Source organism: Hyla sarda, chromosome 2, assembly GCF_029499605.1.
Source record: "Hyla sarda isolate aHylSar1 chromosome 2, aHylSar1.hap1, whole genome shotgun sequence".
Taxonomy (NCBI): domain Eukaryota; kingdom Metazoa; phylum Chordata; class Amphibia; order Anura; family Hylidae; genus Hyla; species Hyla sarda.
In genome coordinates this window covers 200,117,564-200,133,069 of record NC_079190.1, presented here as the reverse complement: position 1 = coordinate 200,133,069, position 15,506 = coordinate 200,117,564, and the positions used below count along the sequence as shown (strand labels likewise).

Below are 15,506 nucleotides of genomic sequence, written 5' to 3'. Positions count from 1 at the left end.
AGAGAGCACTGTGGTTGTGACAGAAAAGAAATCCAAAAAAGAAAAGAAGTTTCCTCTGTAGTATACAGCCGCTAATAAGTACTGGAATGATTAAAGGGTAGCTCCCACCATCATGATTTTTTTTTTCTGTCCCTGCCTATTGCCCTTCTATCCCTAACACCCTCCCTGCCTTTATTAATTTTTTTTACTATTTTTAAAATGGCATTTAGTCTGCCTGGTAGTGTGCTCACTACCAGGCAGACTTCCCCAGCAGGCACCACGTCACTGATGCCTGCTGGGGGGGGACTTCCGCCCTTAGTTCTCCCAACAGGGTGCCTCCAGCTGTTTCACCACTACAACTCCCAGCATGCCCTGACATCTATTGGCTGTCAGGGCATGCTGGGAGTTGTAGTGGTAAAACAACTGGAGGCACCCAGGACAGGAGTTTCATGGGGGAAGGAGTGAGCCAGGAGCCGATGCGGGAGAGACTCTTCCTGCCGCTCGGTAAGTAAACCCAAACACCCCCCCCCCCCCCCCCCGTACCTTGCAACAGCGCCCCCCATCCTCCCCCGTACCTTGCAGCAGCGCCCCCCATCCCGCTCGTACCTTGCAGCAGCGCCCCCCATCCCCCCGCACCTTGCAGCAGCGCCCCCCATCCCCCCCGTACCTTAGAGCAGCACTCCACGCACCTTGCTGTAGCAGCCAATCCCCCCGCGCCGCCCGCACCTTGCAGCAGGGCCGTCAGCCGATGCAGAGCCCTGGCTGTTACTGCGCCTGCGCAAAATTTCGACTGATGCCCTGCCGGAATCAGTCGGAATTTTGCTGTGACGTCACTCTGCACTGCATTCGGCCACTAGGAGGGCGCCCCCTAGTGGCCGAATTTCAAATTGCTTTTAAAACGTTTTAAAAGCATTTTTTTTAATAAAAGTATATTAGAGATATGTTGTAGTACTTGAGTACTACAACATATCAAAAATTATTTTTCATGACAGTGCCCATTTAAGAATTTTTAATAGAAGTAATTTACTAATCTGTTTAACTTTATGGCATCAGTGTATTTAAAAAAAAAAAAGTTTTTCACTGGAGTACCCCTTTAAGTAGGATTCTTGTCACAGTCTAGTAATATGTTAGAGTCAGAAGATGTAATTTAGTCACAGTTATTATATCATAGCCATAATATTATAGATATATTGCTTAAAATGCCTCATTTTCTTTTTTAATAGCTTTTCTGTTATCTACATGCATGTTCACATCCTAGCTAGCTTCAATAATATTTATTGTGCAAACATTTATATAAATGGTGATATCAATCAATGATAACAGTTAACTAGTAGAACACATACCAGGAAGTATTGTTAGGGTAAATCTAAGAAATCACTGACACAGAAATCGCAGATGTCTGTGATTTCTGTGTATTAATTACCTCATGAACCCCCATTGTATAGAGTTGAACTCTCTACATTACTATAGTCCGTTTTCAGTGATACTAGGGTACATCTAAATAAAAGCACTTTGGCATTGGGCCAGTAATACATAAAATAATATAATATTCTGAATTTATTTTACATGCTTTATGTATTTTTATGTCTTTACATTTTACATTTGGTAATGCTCTTTAAACTGGGAACTCCAGCATTAAGGTAAGTCCAGGAAAAAAAAAACTGGACTTACCTCCTGCCACCTCTGGCCTTTGGTGCAGTCCTCTCCCTGGTTGGCAGGGGTTGATGCATCAGACTACATCCCAGCTATTTGCTATTTCTGGCCAGTGATTTGCTGAGCAGCACCAGGAAGTAGACCGGAGTGAAAGCTCCATACTTCCCACTGTGGCTCTGCCAATCACTGGCCGAGGTAGGTGCCCACTACCTCTTGACAAAGCCACGTCTAGTGGTGAAACATGTTGAGGGAGGCATAGTGTTAGGTTTTAATAATGGTCTAATTCCCAAATACTATAGCATGTGGACTGCAGCCACAGCTTTTCACTTTTGATAGGTAACACTCTTAGTGCACCATAAGTAAGAGGAAAACTACAGAGGGAATAGACCAGCAATTTTAACTCACTTTATTTTAGTTTGATAAATAATAAAGATAAGCAATTGTAAATAGGTATATGGTAAATTTAGGGCATTATTGTATCACCTAAGGTGATCTATTGGAAACACTTTAACAGGTAACACACAACCACAGCCCACTTTAATGTTGGAGATCAGAGAAACATTTGATTTCTTCCACCAAAGCTAATGTCAGCACATAACATTACAGGGCCCCTTACATAGTATGGCAGGCCACTCAGAGTCCATTGAAGAACCTCTGTCTGGTCATATTACCTGTTATTAGGGCATTTCTCTATGTGCCAATTCATGGCACTGCTTGTGTACTAAAAGTCCATAGGTTAAAGTACCGGCACATAGAATAAAAGCCATTACATCATAGTATAAAAATGAAAATATGAAACAAATATTAGTGATAAAATCTAAATTAGAGTTGCCCCAATTCATATAAAAAAATCACATGGTTTTGTCACATCAGTAAAAATGTAATACCATCAATTACGATGACCAGTATATGCTGGAAAAATTCATGTTCAACTTGTCTCTCCAATGAGCAAAGCCTCATATAGCTACAATGAACACAAAAAAATAAAATATATGACCCCCGGAATGTAAATAGAGAAAAAAAATATTTATTCATGTATTCAAGGGACAAAACTAGCCCAGACCTCAAGGGGTTAAACATTACTACATCTTCTTGTCGTCAAAAGATGCTTTGGCTTGACTGTAGTGGAAGTCATGAACTTTATACAGGTGCTAGAGTGTATATAAAACTGTATGTCAATGTCATCTTCCTAGATTTGTATCCAGGACCCTCATAAAGCTGTCTCAAGGTAAGGTAAAACCTGAAGACATCAATGAGGACTGTAAGCTATGAATGACCATGTCAGGGCAATGAACAGCTGAACCTGCTGTACGCAGCTTCTCAGCAGAAATAGCTCAGTGGTAATGGGGAACGAATGCACTTCATGAAGTGCAGAGATTCTTTGGACAAGCCCCAATAAAGTGATGCCACCTATTCTACGTATTATTATTCTACGTATTATTAGTCTTTATAACATGCCACCATAGTGTAAACACATACCGACCAATATGTCATTGAATATGTGAAATGTAGGACAGTATGTTTACTTACCAAGGACATGTGTTTGGGCAGGTTTATGAAAGCCATCTTCAGAAGCCATGATCAAAACCTCCGTGCTTTCACTGTCCATTGAAAATGGCGAAGCATTATGTTTAAAACGTTCCTCATGTTTACCTGAAATGATCAGAGTTCAGATAATATATTATTATTATATTACAGCAACAATAAAATCACTGAAGAAGTTGTAGAGTAAATAAGTGAATTACATAACTACTGACAGTGATTGACTGAGTGGGCTGCCGTATGATCTATTGTACCAGCATGTGACTGCGGCAGCCAATCACTGCTCACAGAATCAAGCCATTACCGATGTGATGTAAACCAGGACAAGCGGGGAACTGAGAGCTACAGCACCCTGAGGAGAAGGATTTAAAAGCTTGTCTGTTTTATGTTTTTGTACCAACTTGAAAACGCATTTTCTTTCTTAATAATATCAATATTCATTTATGGATTTGTTTGGATTAGTTGATGTTTTAATTAAAATGTATTTACTTAATCATATGTGTATGTTTTTGTTTATTGCCTGCCTATTCTCTCAAGTGTAGGTTTAGTGGTTGATGGCTGCAAAGTTACTTACAGAGTCAGAGAAGAGAGTAATAGCAATAACAATAAGAGCAGGCTTGGCGTTCCCTTCCAGTAACCTTACCCCTGTAATCACTCTACACAGAACAGTGGTGGCTGGATAGGCCCTCAGAACAGTCGGCAGGTGAAGTAACCATTCCCCTCTTCAGCTCTCTTTTTATGCCTAAAGGAGATCTGCAGTGTTAGACACTTATGCCATATCCGCAGGATAGGTTATAAGTGTCTGATCGCAGGGGGTCCGAATGCTGAGACCCTCCAAGATCTCCTGTACAGAGAAATCCCCACTGCACAGTGCCCTGCTTGTCCTCAGTGTACAGAGCTCTGCTTATCCTCAGTGTACAGAGCCCTACTTGTCCTCAGTGTACAGAGCCCTGCTTGTCCTCAGTGTACAGAGCCCTGCTTTTCCTCAGTGTACAGAGCCCTGCTTGTCCTCAGTGCTCAGAGCCCGGCTTGTCCTCAGTGTGTGTACAGAGCCCTGCTTGTCCTCAGTGCACAGAGCACTGCTTATCCTCAGTGTACAGAGCCCTGCTTGTCCTCACAGCCCAAAGCCCTGCCTGTCCTCAGTGCACAGAGCCCTGCTTGTCCTCGGTGTACAGAACCCTGCTTGTCCTCAGTACACAGAGCCCTGCTTGTCCTCGGTGTACAGAACCCTGTTTGTCCTCAGTACACAGAGCTCTGCTTATCCTCAGTGTACAGAGCCCTGCTTGTCCTCAGTGTACATAGCCCTGCTTGTCCTCAGTGCGCAGAGCCCTGCTTGTCCTCAGTGCGCAGAGCCCTGCTTGTCCTCAGTGCGCAGAGCCCTGCTTGTCCTCAGTGTACAGAGCCCTGCTTGTCCTCAGTGCACAGAGCCCTGCTTGTCCTCACTGTACAGAGCCCTGCTTGTCCTCACTGTGCAGAGCTCTGCTTGTCCTCAGTGCATACAGCCCTGCTTGTCCACCCACACTTCCTGTATTTGGTCTCCTCACAGAAATGCACAGGTAATAACTGCTACATAGCTGCTAAACAATGTATATAACAAATATATAATAACAACTATAATCTATATAAAAAGTTTTTGCTAATGACAAGTATATTTTAAGAAGCCCAGTCGGACCTGCAATGCCTATAGCTATGCCATTCTATCTGAGGAATTTATATCTGTAGTTTATAAAACTGCAACATTCTAATTTTAATTGGTCCTGACAACTTGCCAAGACAGCTGGTGGAAGAAAAAAAATAATGTATAGCAAGTTCCAAAGAGGAAACATGTTAATAATTTACTGTAAAGTTCCCTGAATTACCAAGCTTAAATTATCTATTTTATACATGTATTATATTGTATGCAAAGGTTAACATTTCTTAGGTCAGCTCAGTAATGAGTTTACTCAGCATAGGTAGAGTAGAAATAATTAGAACAGGCAGCAGTCTGAGACCTGAGTCCCATCTTTAATCATTGTTGCATGTAAAAGAAAATTACTCTTAGTACTTACTTTCCCAGGGTTCTTTTATGTTCATAGACCTCAAGGCTGCTTTGCATTTTGAAAATGTTCCATCAACTTTAAAAGCATCATTCCTGGAAAGACTAAAAGTTGAGATGTGGGAGTCAAAGTGGCACTTTGTTATCAAGGCACAGTAAAGATGTATTCTTTGTGGTCATTGTGAGGCACATTTACATTTTAATCAGTTCTCATAAGCCTTTGAACGTGATAAGACTGTGGTCACTTTAAGTAGCCCTAAACATTAGAATGGAAATTATTTCATATATCAGAAGTGACCATGGGATGATAGATAATAACATATGATACATTAAACATGAGTTATGGTTCAAAAGTTGTTTTTAACTTGGAACTTCCAAGATAAAAAAAAATTTAACGGTAATTGCACCTGTTCCCCCAGATCAGGGGTCTCAAACTTGCAGCCCGCAGATCGAAATTTTGCAGCCCACTGCACAGCGGTGTAGCAAGGCGGGGGTGGGGTGGGGGGGGAGGGTCCGTACTCTAGCATGGTGGAGCGGAAGCTGAAGCTCCTGCTCCTCCATTCACTAACCTTCCTCACTCCTCAATGTGAGGGGCAAAGCACAGTGGGCATTATATGTGAAGAGCACGACAGGTGAGGCCCCCTGTGCATTATATGTGAGGGGTGCAGGATGAGGGCATTATATATGAGGGGCGCACGATGGGGGCATTATATGTGAGGGGCACAGCACAGGGGGAATTATATATGAGGGGCACAGCACAGGGGGCATTATATATATGAGGGTCACATGATGGGGGCATTATATGTGAGGGGCGCACGATGGTGGCATTATATGTGAGGGGAACAGCACAGGGGGCATGATATGTGAGGGGCACAGCACAGGGGGCATTATATATATGAGGGTCACATGATGGGGGCATTATATGTGAGGGGTGCATGATGAGGGCATTATATATGAGGGGCGCATGATGGGGGCATTATATGTGAGGGGCACAGCACAGGGGGCATTATATATGAGGGGCACATGATGGGGCATTATATGTGAGGGGCATATGATGGGAGCATTATATGAAAGGGGTGCCTGATGAGGGCACTATATATGAGGGGTGCATGATGAGGGCATTATATATGAGGGGCGCATGATAGGGGCATTATATGTGAGGGGTGCATGATGAAGGCTTTATATATGAGGGGCGCATGATGGGAGCATTATATGTGAGGGGTGCATGATGAGGGCATTATATATGAGGGGCGCATGATGGGAGCATTATATGTGAGGGGTGCATGATGGGAGCATTATATGTGAGGGGTGCATGATGAGGGCATTATATATGAGGGGCACATGATGGGGCATTATATGTGAGGGGCATATGATGGGGGCATTATATGAAAGGGGTGCCTGATGAGGGCACTATATATGAGGGGTGCATGATGAGGGCATTATATATGAGGGGCGCATGATGGGGGCATTATATGTGAGGGGTGCATGATGAAGGCTTTATATATGAGGGGCGCATGATGGGAGCATTATATGTGAGGGGTGCATGATGAGGGCTTTATATATGAGGGGCGCATGATGGGAGCATTATATGTGAGGGGTGCATGATGAGGGCATTATATATGAGGGGCGCATGATGGGGGCATTATATGTGAGGGGTGCATGATGGGGGCATTATATGTGAGGGGCGCATGATGGGGGCATTATATATGAGGGGCGCATTATATATGAGGGGCGCAAGTGGCCCAGCCTCACCCAGCCACTACCTCCAGTGGCCCCCAGATAATTTGAGTTTGAGACCCCTGCCCCAAATTGTCTGTCAGTCTTGCAGGATATGACCCTACAGAAGGACAGACAAGGTTCCATTAAGCTGGGAAATTATTTATGAATTTGATGTCATTTTTCCAGCTAATTATTTTTGTTGATAAAGATCAGCGATGGGGAATAAAGTGACCTGTTTGATCATCTGACAATGTAATGTGTATGGAAGCCTTCTGAGTCTACTCCCCCAATTCTTTTTTCCACAGCCCCCAATTTAAGACATCAGAAGACCACATTAATGAGGCTGTTAGAGCAGCTACCTACACCAGTTAGCATTACCACTCTACAGTCAGTACACTATAGACTATCAATCCTCTTGTCCCCAAAGGTACTAGATCAGAAATGTACACTGGATTATACAATAGACAATGTGCCAGAAAAATGGCATTGAACATTGGATTTACCTCTGGTCTTTTGTATGCCATTCAAGTGAGATATTAGTTTTCATCAATGGAGCATTTAAATTATCTTTTTCACTCCAGTCATCTACAAAGATAAAATATATATATATACAAACAATAATGTATGTGTTCATTTTATGGATTAGCCTATGGATTATAAACAATTGTGTGACCAGCAGCAAGCAGGGTAGGCACCAACTTAGGATGCCATTAAAGGGGTACTCTGCCACTAGACATCTTATTCCCATATCCAAAGGATCGCGGATAAGATGTCTGATTGTCGGGGGTTCCAGCGGCCAGACCCCCGCGATCAGACATCTTATCCCCCTGCGTTCTCCGGGGCGGCACCCTGGTGTTCTGATCATACATGTGCAGAAAGTTGGCTTTGGGTGGCTGTGGTAGTGACATCATGCCACGCCCCCTCCCTTTATGTCAATGGGAGGGGGTGTGACAGCTGTGTACACAGCAAACATTCCTCTCCCAGGTTTGCTGTTTTCCTTATTTTGCTGCATGTGATGGATTCTATAGTGAGTTTATGGAGATTGTCTCCAGCGGCAAGACAGGCTCCTGACCTGCTATTACTTCTGCCATCTATGGGGAACAGTGAAAGGCTCTATTGTGGGCCTTTTTGTTTATCATAATGACCTATGCTGCACTATGTTTATTTTTTCTATTTATGGCTTTACTATATGACCTAAAGTCCCTTGCACATCCTGCTTGTTTATTTTTACCTGCATATTTATGCATTTGTTTTGTTATGTCCTGGTTATGGTCAAAGTATAATTAACTAACCATACCCATCGGGCCAGTACCCAGTTGTTTCCTGATGATCCCAGCACCTTCTGGTGAGAAATGTGTTGGGACTTATGTACAGTATAATTTAGTGTATGATACTGAGATAATTATGGGCATACACTAATTGGCATTCTTTTTCTCTGAGTATATAATAGTATATATGATAATACCCGTGTTTCCCCGAAAATACACCCTACCCCGAAAATAGGCAGTAGCTGTATTATCGGGGTGGGCTCCAATATAAGCCCTACCCCGAAAATAAGACCTAGGCCAGTGGTCTTCAACCTGCGGACCTCCAGATGTTGCAAAACTACAACTCCCAGCATGTCCGGACAGCCAACGGCTGTCCGGGCATGCTGGGAGTTGTAGTTTTGCAACAGCTGCAGGTCCGCAGGTTGAAGACCACTGACTTAGACAATGCCCGGGCTACAAATATTAAAAAACAAACTTAAACTTACCTTCGTCCTTCGTTCCCCCGTTGCTAAGGGACCGGCCTCATGGTCCCTCCGCTGTTATCACTGCTTCCTGGTGTTGGGACGTCACCGAGCCTTCAGCCTATCCCCGGCCGCAGCGATGTCCCACCTCTCCGGATGATAGGCTGAGCCCATTGTGATGTAAGAAGCCGGCCGGCTTCTTACATGACAGTCGGCTCAGCCTATCATCGGCCAAGGCGGGACATCGCTGCGGCCGGTGATAGGCTGAAGGCTCGGTGACGTCCCAACACCAGGAAGCAGCGATAACAGCGGAGGGACCATGAGGCCGGTGCCTTAGCAACGGGGGAAGGGAGGACGAAGGTACGGTGAGTTAAAGTTTGTTTTGTAATACCTATTTGCAGCCCGGGCACAGGAATAGATACAGCACAGCGGCCGATCATTATTTGGGGGGAGAGAAGCTGCGCTTGCGGGTGACAAACGATTATTACCCCAATGTGGAGTGCTGGGCTGATAAACTGGCGGGGGGGGGGACGTTGGGCTTCAGAGCTGCGCCCATCACATGATAATAATGGGGGGGGGTGTAAATACCGTGGAACCGTCATGTTGTTTAATGTGCATACCGTACTGTAAATAAGTAAGCCCTACCCTGAAAATAGGCCCTAGTGTGTTTTTTGTGGCTAAAAGTAATATAAGACCCGGTTCTATTTTCAGAGAAACACGGTAACTAGAGCCTTGTATAGTACTCCCGCCATTGTTGGAGGTGTCTCAGTGCTCAAGTGTGTATGGCTTACCATTTTTGGTCATGTTGATAGTCCACTGAGTAATGGTGGATTAATGTACTGACTTAGGTCATTGATGATTTTATAGTGCACAAAGGGGTGATTCATTTAACAGATTTCTTAGGTTGTGCTTTAATACTGCTGCCTGATATTAAGACAAGGAGAGCGGCAAGCAGAGAGGTGTGTTCAGCCTGCACTTCTCCCAGCTTATTTTAATGATCGGTGGGGTTTTGTACATCCAGACCTCAAGTGTCAAATGTTTTTTTTTTTTTTCAAATCACACGGACACTTAAATTTTGTTTTTGTTTTTCTAAAGGCACTGAACCCCTGTATCTAAGTTAGTGTGGGTGTTGATATCTAATAAGCTCATCCCTCTGCAATACAGGAAAAAGTCTACAGGTTAAAAACAATGGGGCCTGTTACACAGTTATAGTCTGGAACTGTGTAAGAAACATCTGTTAAAATCAGTTCCTGGTAAGGAGAACAGCAGTGTCTGATGGGGGGGGGGGGGGGGGTAATAAACAACCTTAAATAAAGTTAAAAAAATATTCCTGAGGAACATGCAGGCAGTGGAAATGTGCGCTGTAAAATGCAGCTTTCCTGCATCTGGGGCATGGCAAGTAACCTTGAGCTCAACAGCAAAACTGGTAACGGGGTGCCCTCTAGTATGTCCCCCTTCAGTAGAAAGTTCAGAACATAAAAGTTTTCTGATTCTTTTAGTCCCCCTTTTGCACCGTGACAGTTGTACAGGCTACATTAAAATTGGCCATTGTATCTGACCAGCAGAATATTGCATACATATTTACCATTGACAGCTATGTTCCAAATTAAATGGGGACTTTCAGATCCAAAAACTTTGTATATGTTGTTACTGATAAAAATTTAAGACCTTTTGTAATATGGTTGTGAATATTTAATAAAGAAAAGAGTCCCTGAGAATCCCACCACCAAGGGTCCCCATACCTACTGGGACACTAACCAGTCCTGCAGCAGCATCAGGCTGGGTTCACACTACGTTTTGTCCCATACGGGAGCGCATACGGCAGGGGGGAGCTAAAAGCTCGCGCTCCCGTATGTCACCGTATGCGCTCCCGTATGTCATTCATTTCAATGAGCCGACCGGAGTGAAACGTTCGGTCCGGTCGGCTCATTTTTGCGCCGTATGCGCTTTTACAACCGGACCTAAAACCGTGGTTGACCACAGTTTTAGGTCCGGTTGTAAAAGCGCATATGGCGCAAAAATGAGCCGACCGGACCGAACGTTTCACTCCGGTCGGCTCATTGAAATGAATGACATACGGGAGCGCATACGGTCACATACGGGAGCGCGAGCTTTTAGCTCCCCCCTGCCGTATGTGCTCCCGTATGGGACAAAACGTAGTGTGAACCCAGCCTCAGGCTTGTCCCTGAGTCACGGACAAGTTAAGACTCATGGACAAGGCTCATGCAGACACACCAACCACCTCCCACACACACATCGGAGGGACACTAATACTGTGAGCAAATTAAAAGATTAATTTTTATAATAAATATGGGTGATAGAGGCATAAAAATTAGATGTACATGGTCAGGATTAGGTACTGAGAAACATTTTTTCTGGGGGATTTGACAGGCACACTTTAACCCTGATGATGGGTATTGCTCTAGGTGCAGAAAATATTCTGACATGGAGAATATATATTACAGAATGGCAGAAAATCTTATTCCCTATTATATTAGTCTAGGTACCGCCAACCAGAGATACAATTTAAATGTCAGCTGAATACAATGTCATAACAATATTTTTGCTAAATGATTTAAAATTTTCACTTACTCTCAAGTGTCAACACATGTTTTCTTTCAAGTAAACAATCATTTCGCATTTTAAGATCCCATAAATCTTCTTTAAGTAAGTAGTTTTCCTCACACAACTGGTGACTTTGTGTCCTTAATCTTCTACACTCACTCCTGAGTTGGGATATTTCCTTTTGGAGCCCTTCTTGGTAATTCTCAGGATGAGATATTATAGATGATGGCTGATTGATCTGCAAGTGAATAAAAAAATACACTCTAGTTAGTAGAGAGGCATCCTATTAAACTATTACCCCCTCTGCTACCTTGGAAGTACCGTAGTTTTTAAAATCTTTTACTTGTTTATTGGTTTTTTAAAATCATTTCCCCCTTGGTGCTTTTTTCCTTTTTTGTTACATTACAACCTAATATTAAAATAAGCTTTCGGAGGTTTTGTACTTGTTTTGTATAATTTACACACCATGCCTATCACTTGCATAGCATACAGGATTGTGTGGGGCACAGATCTGGAGATTGGTACAATTTTGCTGCACTGAAAGTTCCTAAGAGTGCAGTGGCCTTTATCATATTTAAATGGTACCGAATATTGTGAATAAAAATGTATATGTAATAGATTAGCCTATTTGAATTACTTTTCTAATATACTTACTAAATGTTGTTACTTTATGATTTAAATTACCCCCTAAAAGTTTGGTCCTTCCTACTGTCCTGCTAACAGATTGTCTCCTGCAGCAGCCTGACAGAGAAAACATTTAGAAAATGTAGAAAGGACCTCAGCTCAGCACAGAGTAGAGTGTACAGAGCTGAATATTTCAGCTCCGCTTTCCTTTGAGCTCAGCTAGACTGTAGAGGCATGATTTACATGATTTACTAGTGCTGAATATTGTGCAAAATATTGAGCTAAATATTTCAGCTACCTTTAGAAGCTGTTGGGCAGACCTGATACACTGTAGAGTTCAGTGCTGAGAATTGAGGAGGATGTTTATTGCCTCAGCCAGTCAACACTGAATTTCTCTGGGCTGTGTGTAGCAGAGTGAGGGAGGAAGTACTCCCCTGTATGGCTTGTCACACCTGCTGGGTAACACCCCTTCCCAGTCTGTGAATCTGACTGAGACTGAGCAGAAAATGCAGAGCAATATCAAGGTAGAAAACTAAAAAAATAATAAAAATAAGTAAATAAATGCAGGGGGTGGTTTATCATAATGGGGGTGGGGGTGAACTGGAAGGATTTAGAAAAAAATGATCAAGCTTGAGACAGGTATCTTTAAAAGGAGGAAGTTTGGAAAACTGTCTGCCCTGCCAAATTAAGTAATTGGGGGAGAAGGGCCTTGGTAAGAGAGATGACCAAGCATCCAATGGTCACACTGAATGAGCTCCAAATATCTTGTGTGCAGATGGGAGAAACTTCCAGAAGGTAAACCATCACTGCAGCACCCCACCAATCTTGGCTTTATGACAGAGTGGTCAGATAGAATCCTCTCCTCAGTTAAACACAGTAAAACTCAGTAACATGGCCATCTGGAGTTTGCATAAAAAGCACCTAAAGGGCTCTCAGACTGTAAGAAATAAGATTATTTGACCTGATAAAACAAAGATCAAACTTTTTCTCCTCAATTCCAAGTGTCATGTCGGAGGAAACCATCATGAGCAGCCCCAAACCATCCCTACATAGAAGAATGATGGTTGAAGCATCATTCTTTGGGGGTGCTTTTTTAGCAACTGGGACAGGGAGACTGGTCATACATGAAGGAAAGCTAAAAGGAGCAAAGCATAGAAATATATTTTATGAAAACTGATCCAAAGTGCCTCCAACAAGGCAATTAACCTAAGCACACAACCAAGACAACACAGGAGTTAGGGACAAATTTGTAAATGTACTTGGGTGGCTCAGCCAGAGCCCTAATTTAAACTCAATTGAACATCTCTAGAGAGACTTGAAAATGGCTGTCCATCAATTGTCCCCAGAGGGATGGCTCATAATCCATAATTATAGAGTCATTTACAAAAAGAGTTTTTTTTTTTAACCTTCTACCCATTAACTAAAATCCTACCCTAGATATATTGCCACATGAGGAGCAGCTGGAAACTGACATCATTTGGTCAGAAATCTAGTATATTGCTAAATCATTTTAGAATGCAATAAAAGATTTTACAGTTAAAATCATTATGACCGCTTTGCTTTTAGAATTCATCAGCTCTTCTATTATTCTTCTAAATTGAATTTTAAATAAATATTAATGCAATGGTCATCAAATATACATGATGGATTTGTTCTTCAAAATTTTATAGTAATTATATTGCTATCAATAATAGTATGGATATGAAATAAAGTGGTAGTAAATGTTAAAACCATTGGACCACAGACAGTAAAATAAGGCTCCACTTTTGATTAAAATTGCCTATATTGTCAATACACACATCTAAATTAATATAACTAACATCATTTCTGCTATTTGCTTATGCTGTTGACTGAGAACACCAGGGAGAAGCCTTGCACTTTGGCTGTCAATCAGGGCGGTCATTATTAGAAGCTACCGTATCTACTCCCCCATGACTAAAAAACACTTATTTGCATACAATGCGAGTGCCAAGCTTATTTTTTTTTCTGTGTTTGTGGCATCAGAGGCAGCATAGAAAAACAGCTATAAGGTACTGGGGCCAGTGTTGTGAGACTTGGGACTTGACAGGTTCCCTTTAAGTTAAGATAATCTGTTGAGGTCTGTCAACAGCAATTGGAAAACCTGCAAAATATTTAACACTATTTAAAATAGGGAACCCTTGAATTAAATTGTTGGAGAGGAACGTACATGTTTTTTTTATAAATTTTTGTTTGTTAGCTTATTTTTTTCTTCTCACTCGGATGGGTTGTGGGGAGAAATAAGCTCATGATATATTTAATGCTGCATTAGTAATTTGTTATAAAGAAAATAAAGAGGAAAAAAATAGGGAAAACAACATTGAAGGGGTATTCCAGGAAAAAGCTGTTATATACATATATATATATATATCAACTGGCACCAGAAAGTTAAGCAGATTTGTACATTACTTTTATTAAAAAAAATCTTAATCCTTCCAGTAGTTATCAACTGCTGAAGTTGAGTTGTTATTTTCTGTCTGACAACAGTGCTCTCTGATGACACCTCTGCTTGTCTCAGGAACTGTCCAAAGCATTAGAGGTTTTCTAAGGGGGTTTACTCCAACTCGGAGACAAGCAGAGGTGTCAGCAGAGAGCACTGTTGTCAGACAGACAACTCAGCTTCCCCAGATGATAACTACTGGAAGGATTAAGATTTTTTAATAGAAGGGGTACTCTGCTGCTCAGCATTTGGAACACACTTCCGAATGGTGGAGCTGGCGCCAGGAGCTCGTGACAGAGTACCCCTTTAAAGATGTTAAGACAGCAAAAGTAATTTGTCTCCTATGAAAATGATAGATGATAAATGTATGACCACTTGGGGCGTCACTGATCCTTAGAACTACATCTGACAGAAACATCTGAAGATAAGCACCAATTTATGACAATGGGGCCAATTCTTTGATACATTTGTGCAGATCTGATATATAACTACACAAGATCTGCAGCAGAATTTTCAGGCTCAGTCTAGCACCTGCCTATGAATTGTATAGTGAATTTTAATCCATTGTATGAGAACAGAAGAGACTATTTGTAACTTACAGTATATGTATGCCACCTATTACCTTCTCTGTAAGAATCTTTATTTCTTCTTGTGACTCCTCTAGTTTTTGAGTATATTCTGCTTTAAGCTTTGAAAAGTCCTTTCTTTGCTGTGAAATCTCCTCATCAGCTTTTGCTAACTCCAAAATGGCACTTTCATTGGCTTCCTGGAGGTCATTAATCTGATTTTTAAGGTTCGCTGTAAGGAAATATAACAATGCATCATGACTGACCAGATTCCTTTATGCACAGTCTAAAATACAGACAGTAACATGGTAAATTCATATATTTGATATAAACTTATACAGTATTATCGCTCCATGTGTGTGTGAAGCATGTGTTATACTAAGCTATAATAAACAAAATGGCAGTATTTTTTGAGCACTAAAGAAGATCTGTTGCTCATGCTATCTGAGGGTGACCTTTGTTAGTGACAGGGTTACTAAGCTTAGACATATATGTTTTATATGTCAAGGGTGATGTTTCAGTGTAAAACCCTGGAATCAGTGAGAAGAGTAAGGCAGATTACTCAGGAGCATCTTCACCTTTGTCCAGGTGAAGGCGCTCCTTAGTTATCTGCCCTGCATTATACTGTACTGAGGT

At 42.1% G+C, this 15,506-nt stretch overlaps 1 protein-coding gene across 1 annotated transcript in view; it reads right to left on the bottom strand.

The window, feature by feature from the left end:
* LOC130357418 (uncharacterized) overlaps positions 1 to 15,506 on the bottom strand; it is a 41,411-nt gene that overhangs the window by 10,728 nt on the left and 15,177 nt on the right. The window contains exons 4-8 of the mRNA XM_056560111.1: positions 14,927 to 15,102; positions 11,250 to 11,460; positions 7,432 to 7,513; positions 5,223 to 5,314; positions 3,163 to 3,285 (exon numbers count right to left, since the gene is read on the bottom strand). Coding sequence (XP_056416086.1) covers positions 3,163 to 3,285; positions 5,223 to 5,314; positions 7,432 to 7,513; positions 11,250 to 11,460; positions 14,927 to 15,102 — 684 coding nt within the window. The remainder of the gene's footprint in view (positions 1 to 3,162; positions 3,286 to 5,222; positions 5,315 to 7,431; positions 7,514 to 11,249; positions 11,461 to 14,926; positions 15,103 to 15,506) is intronic.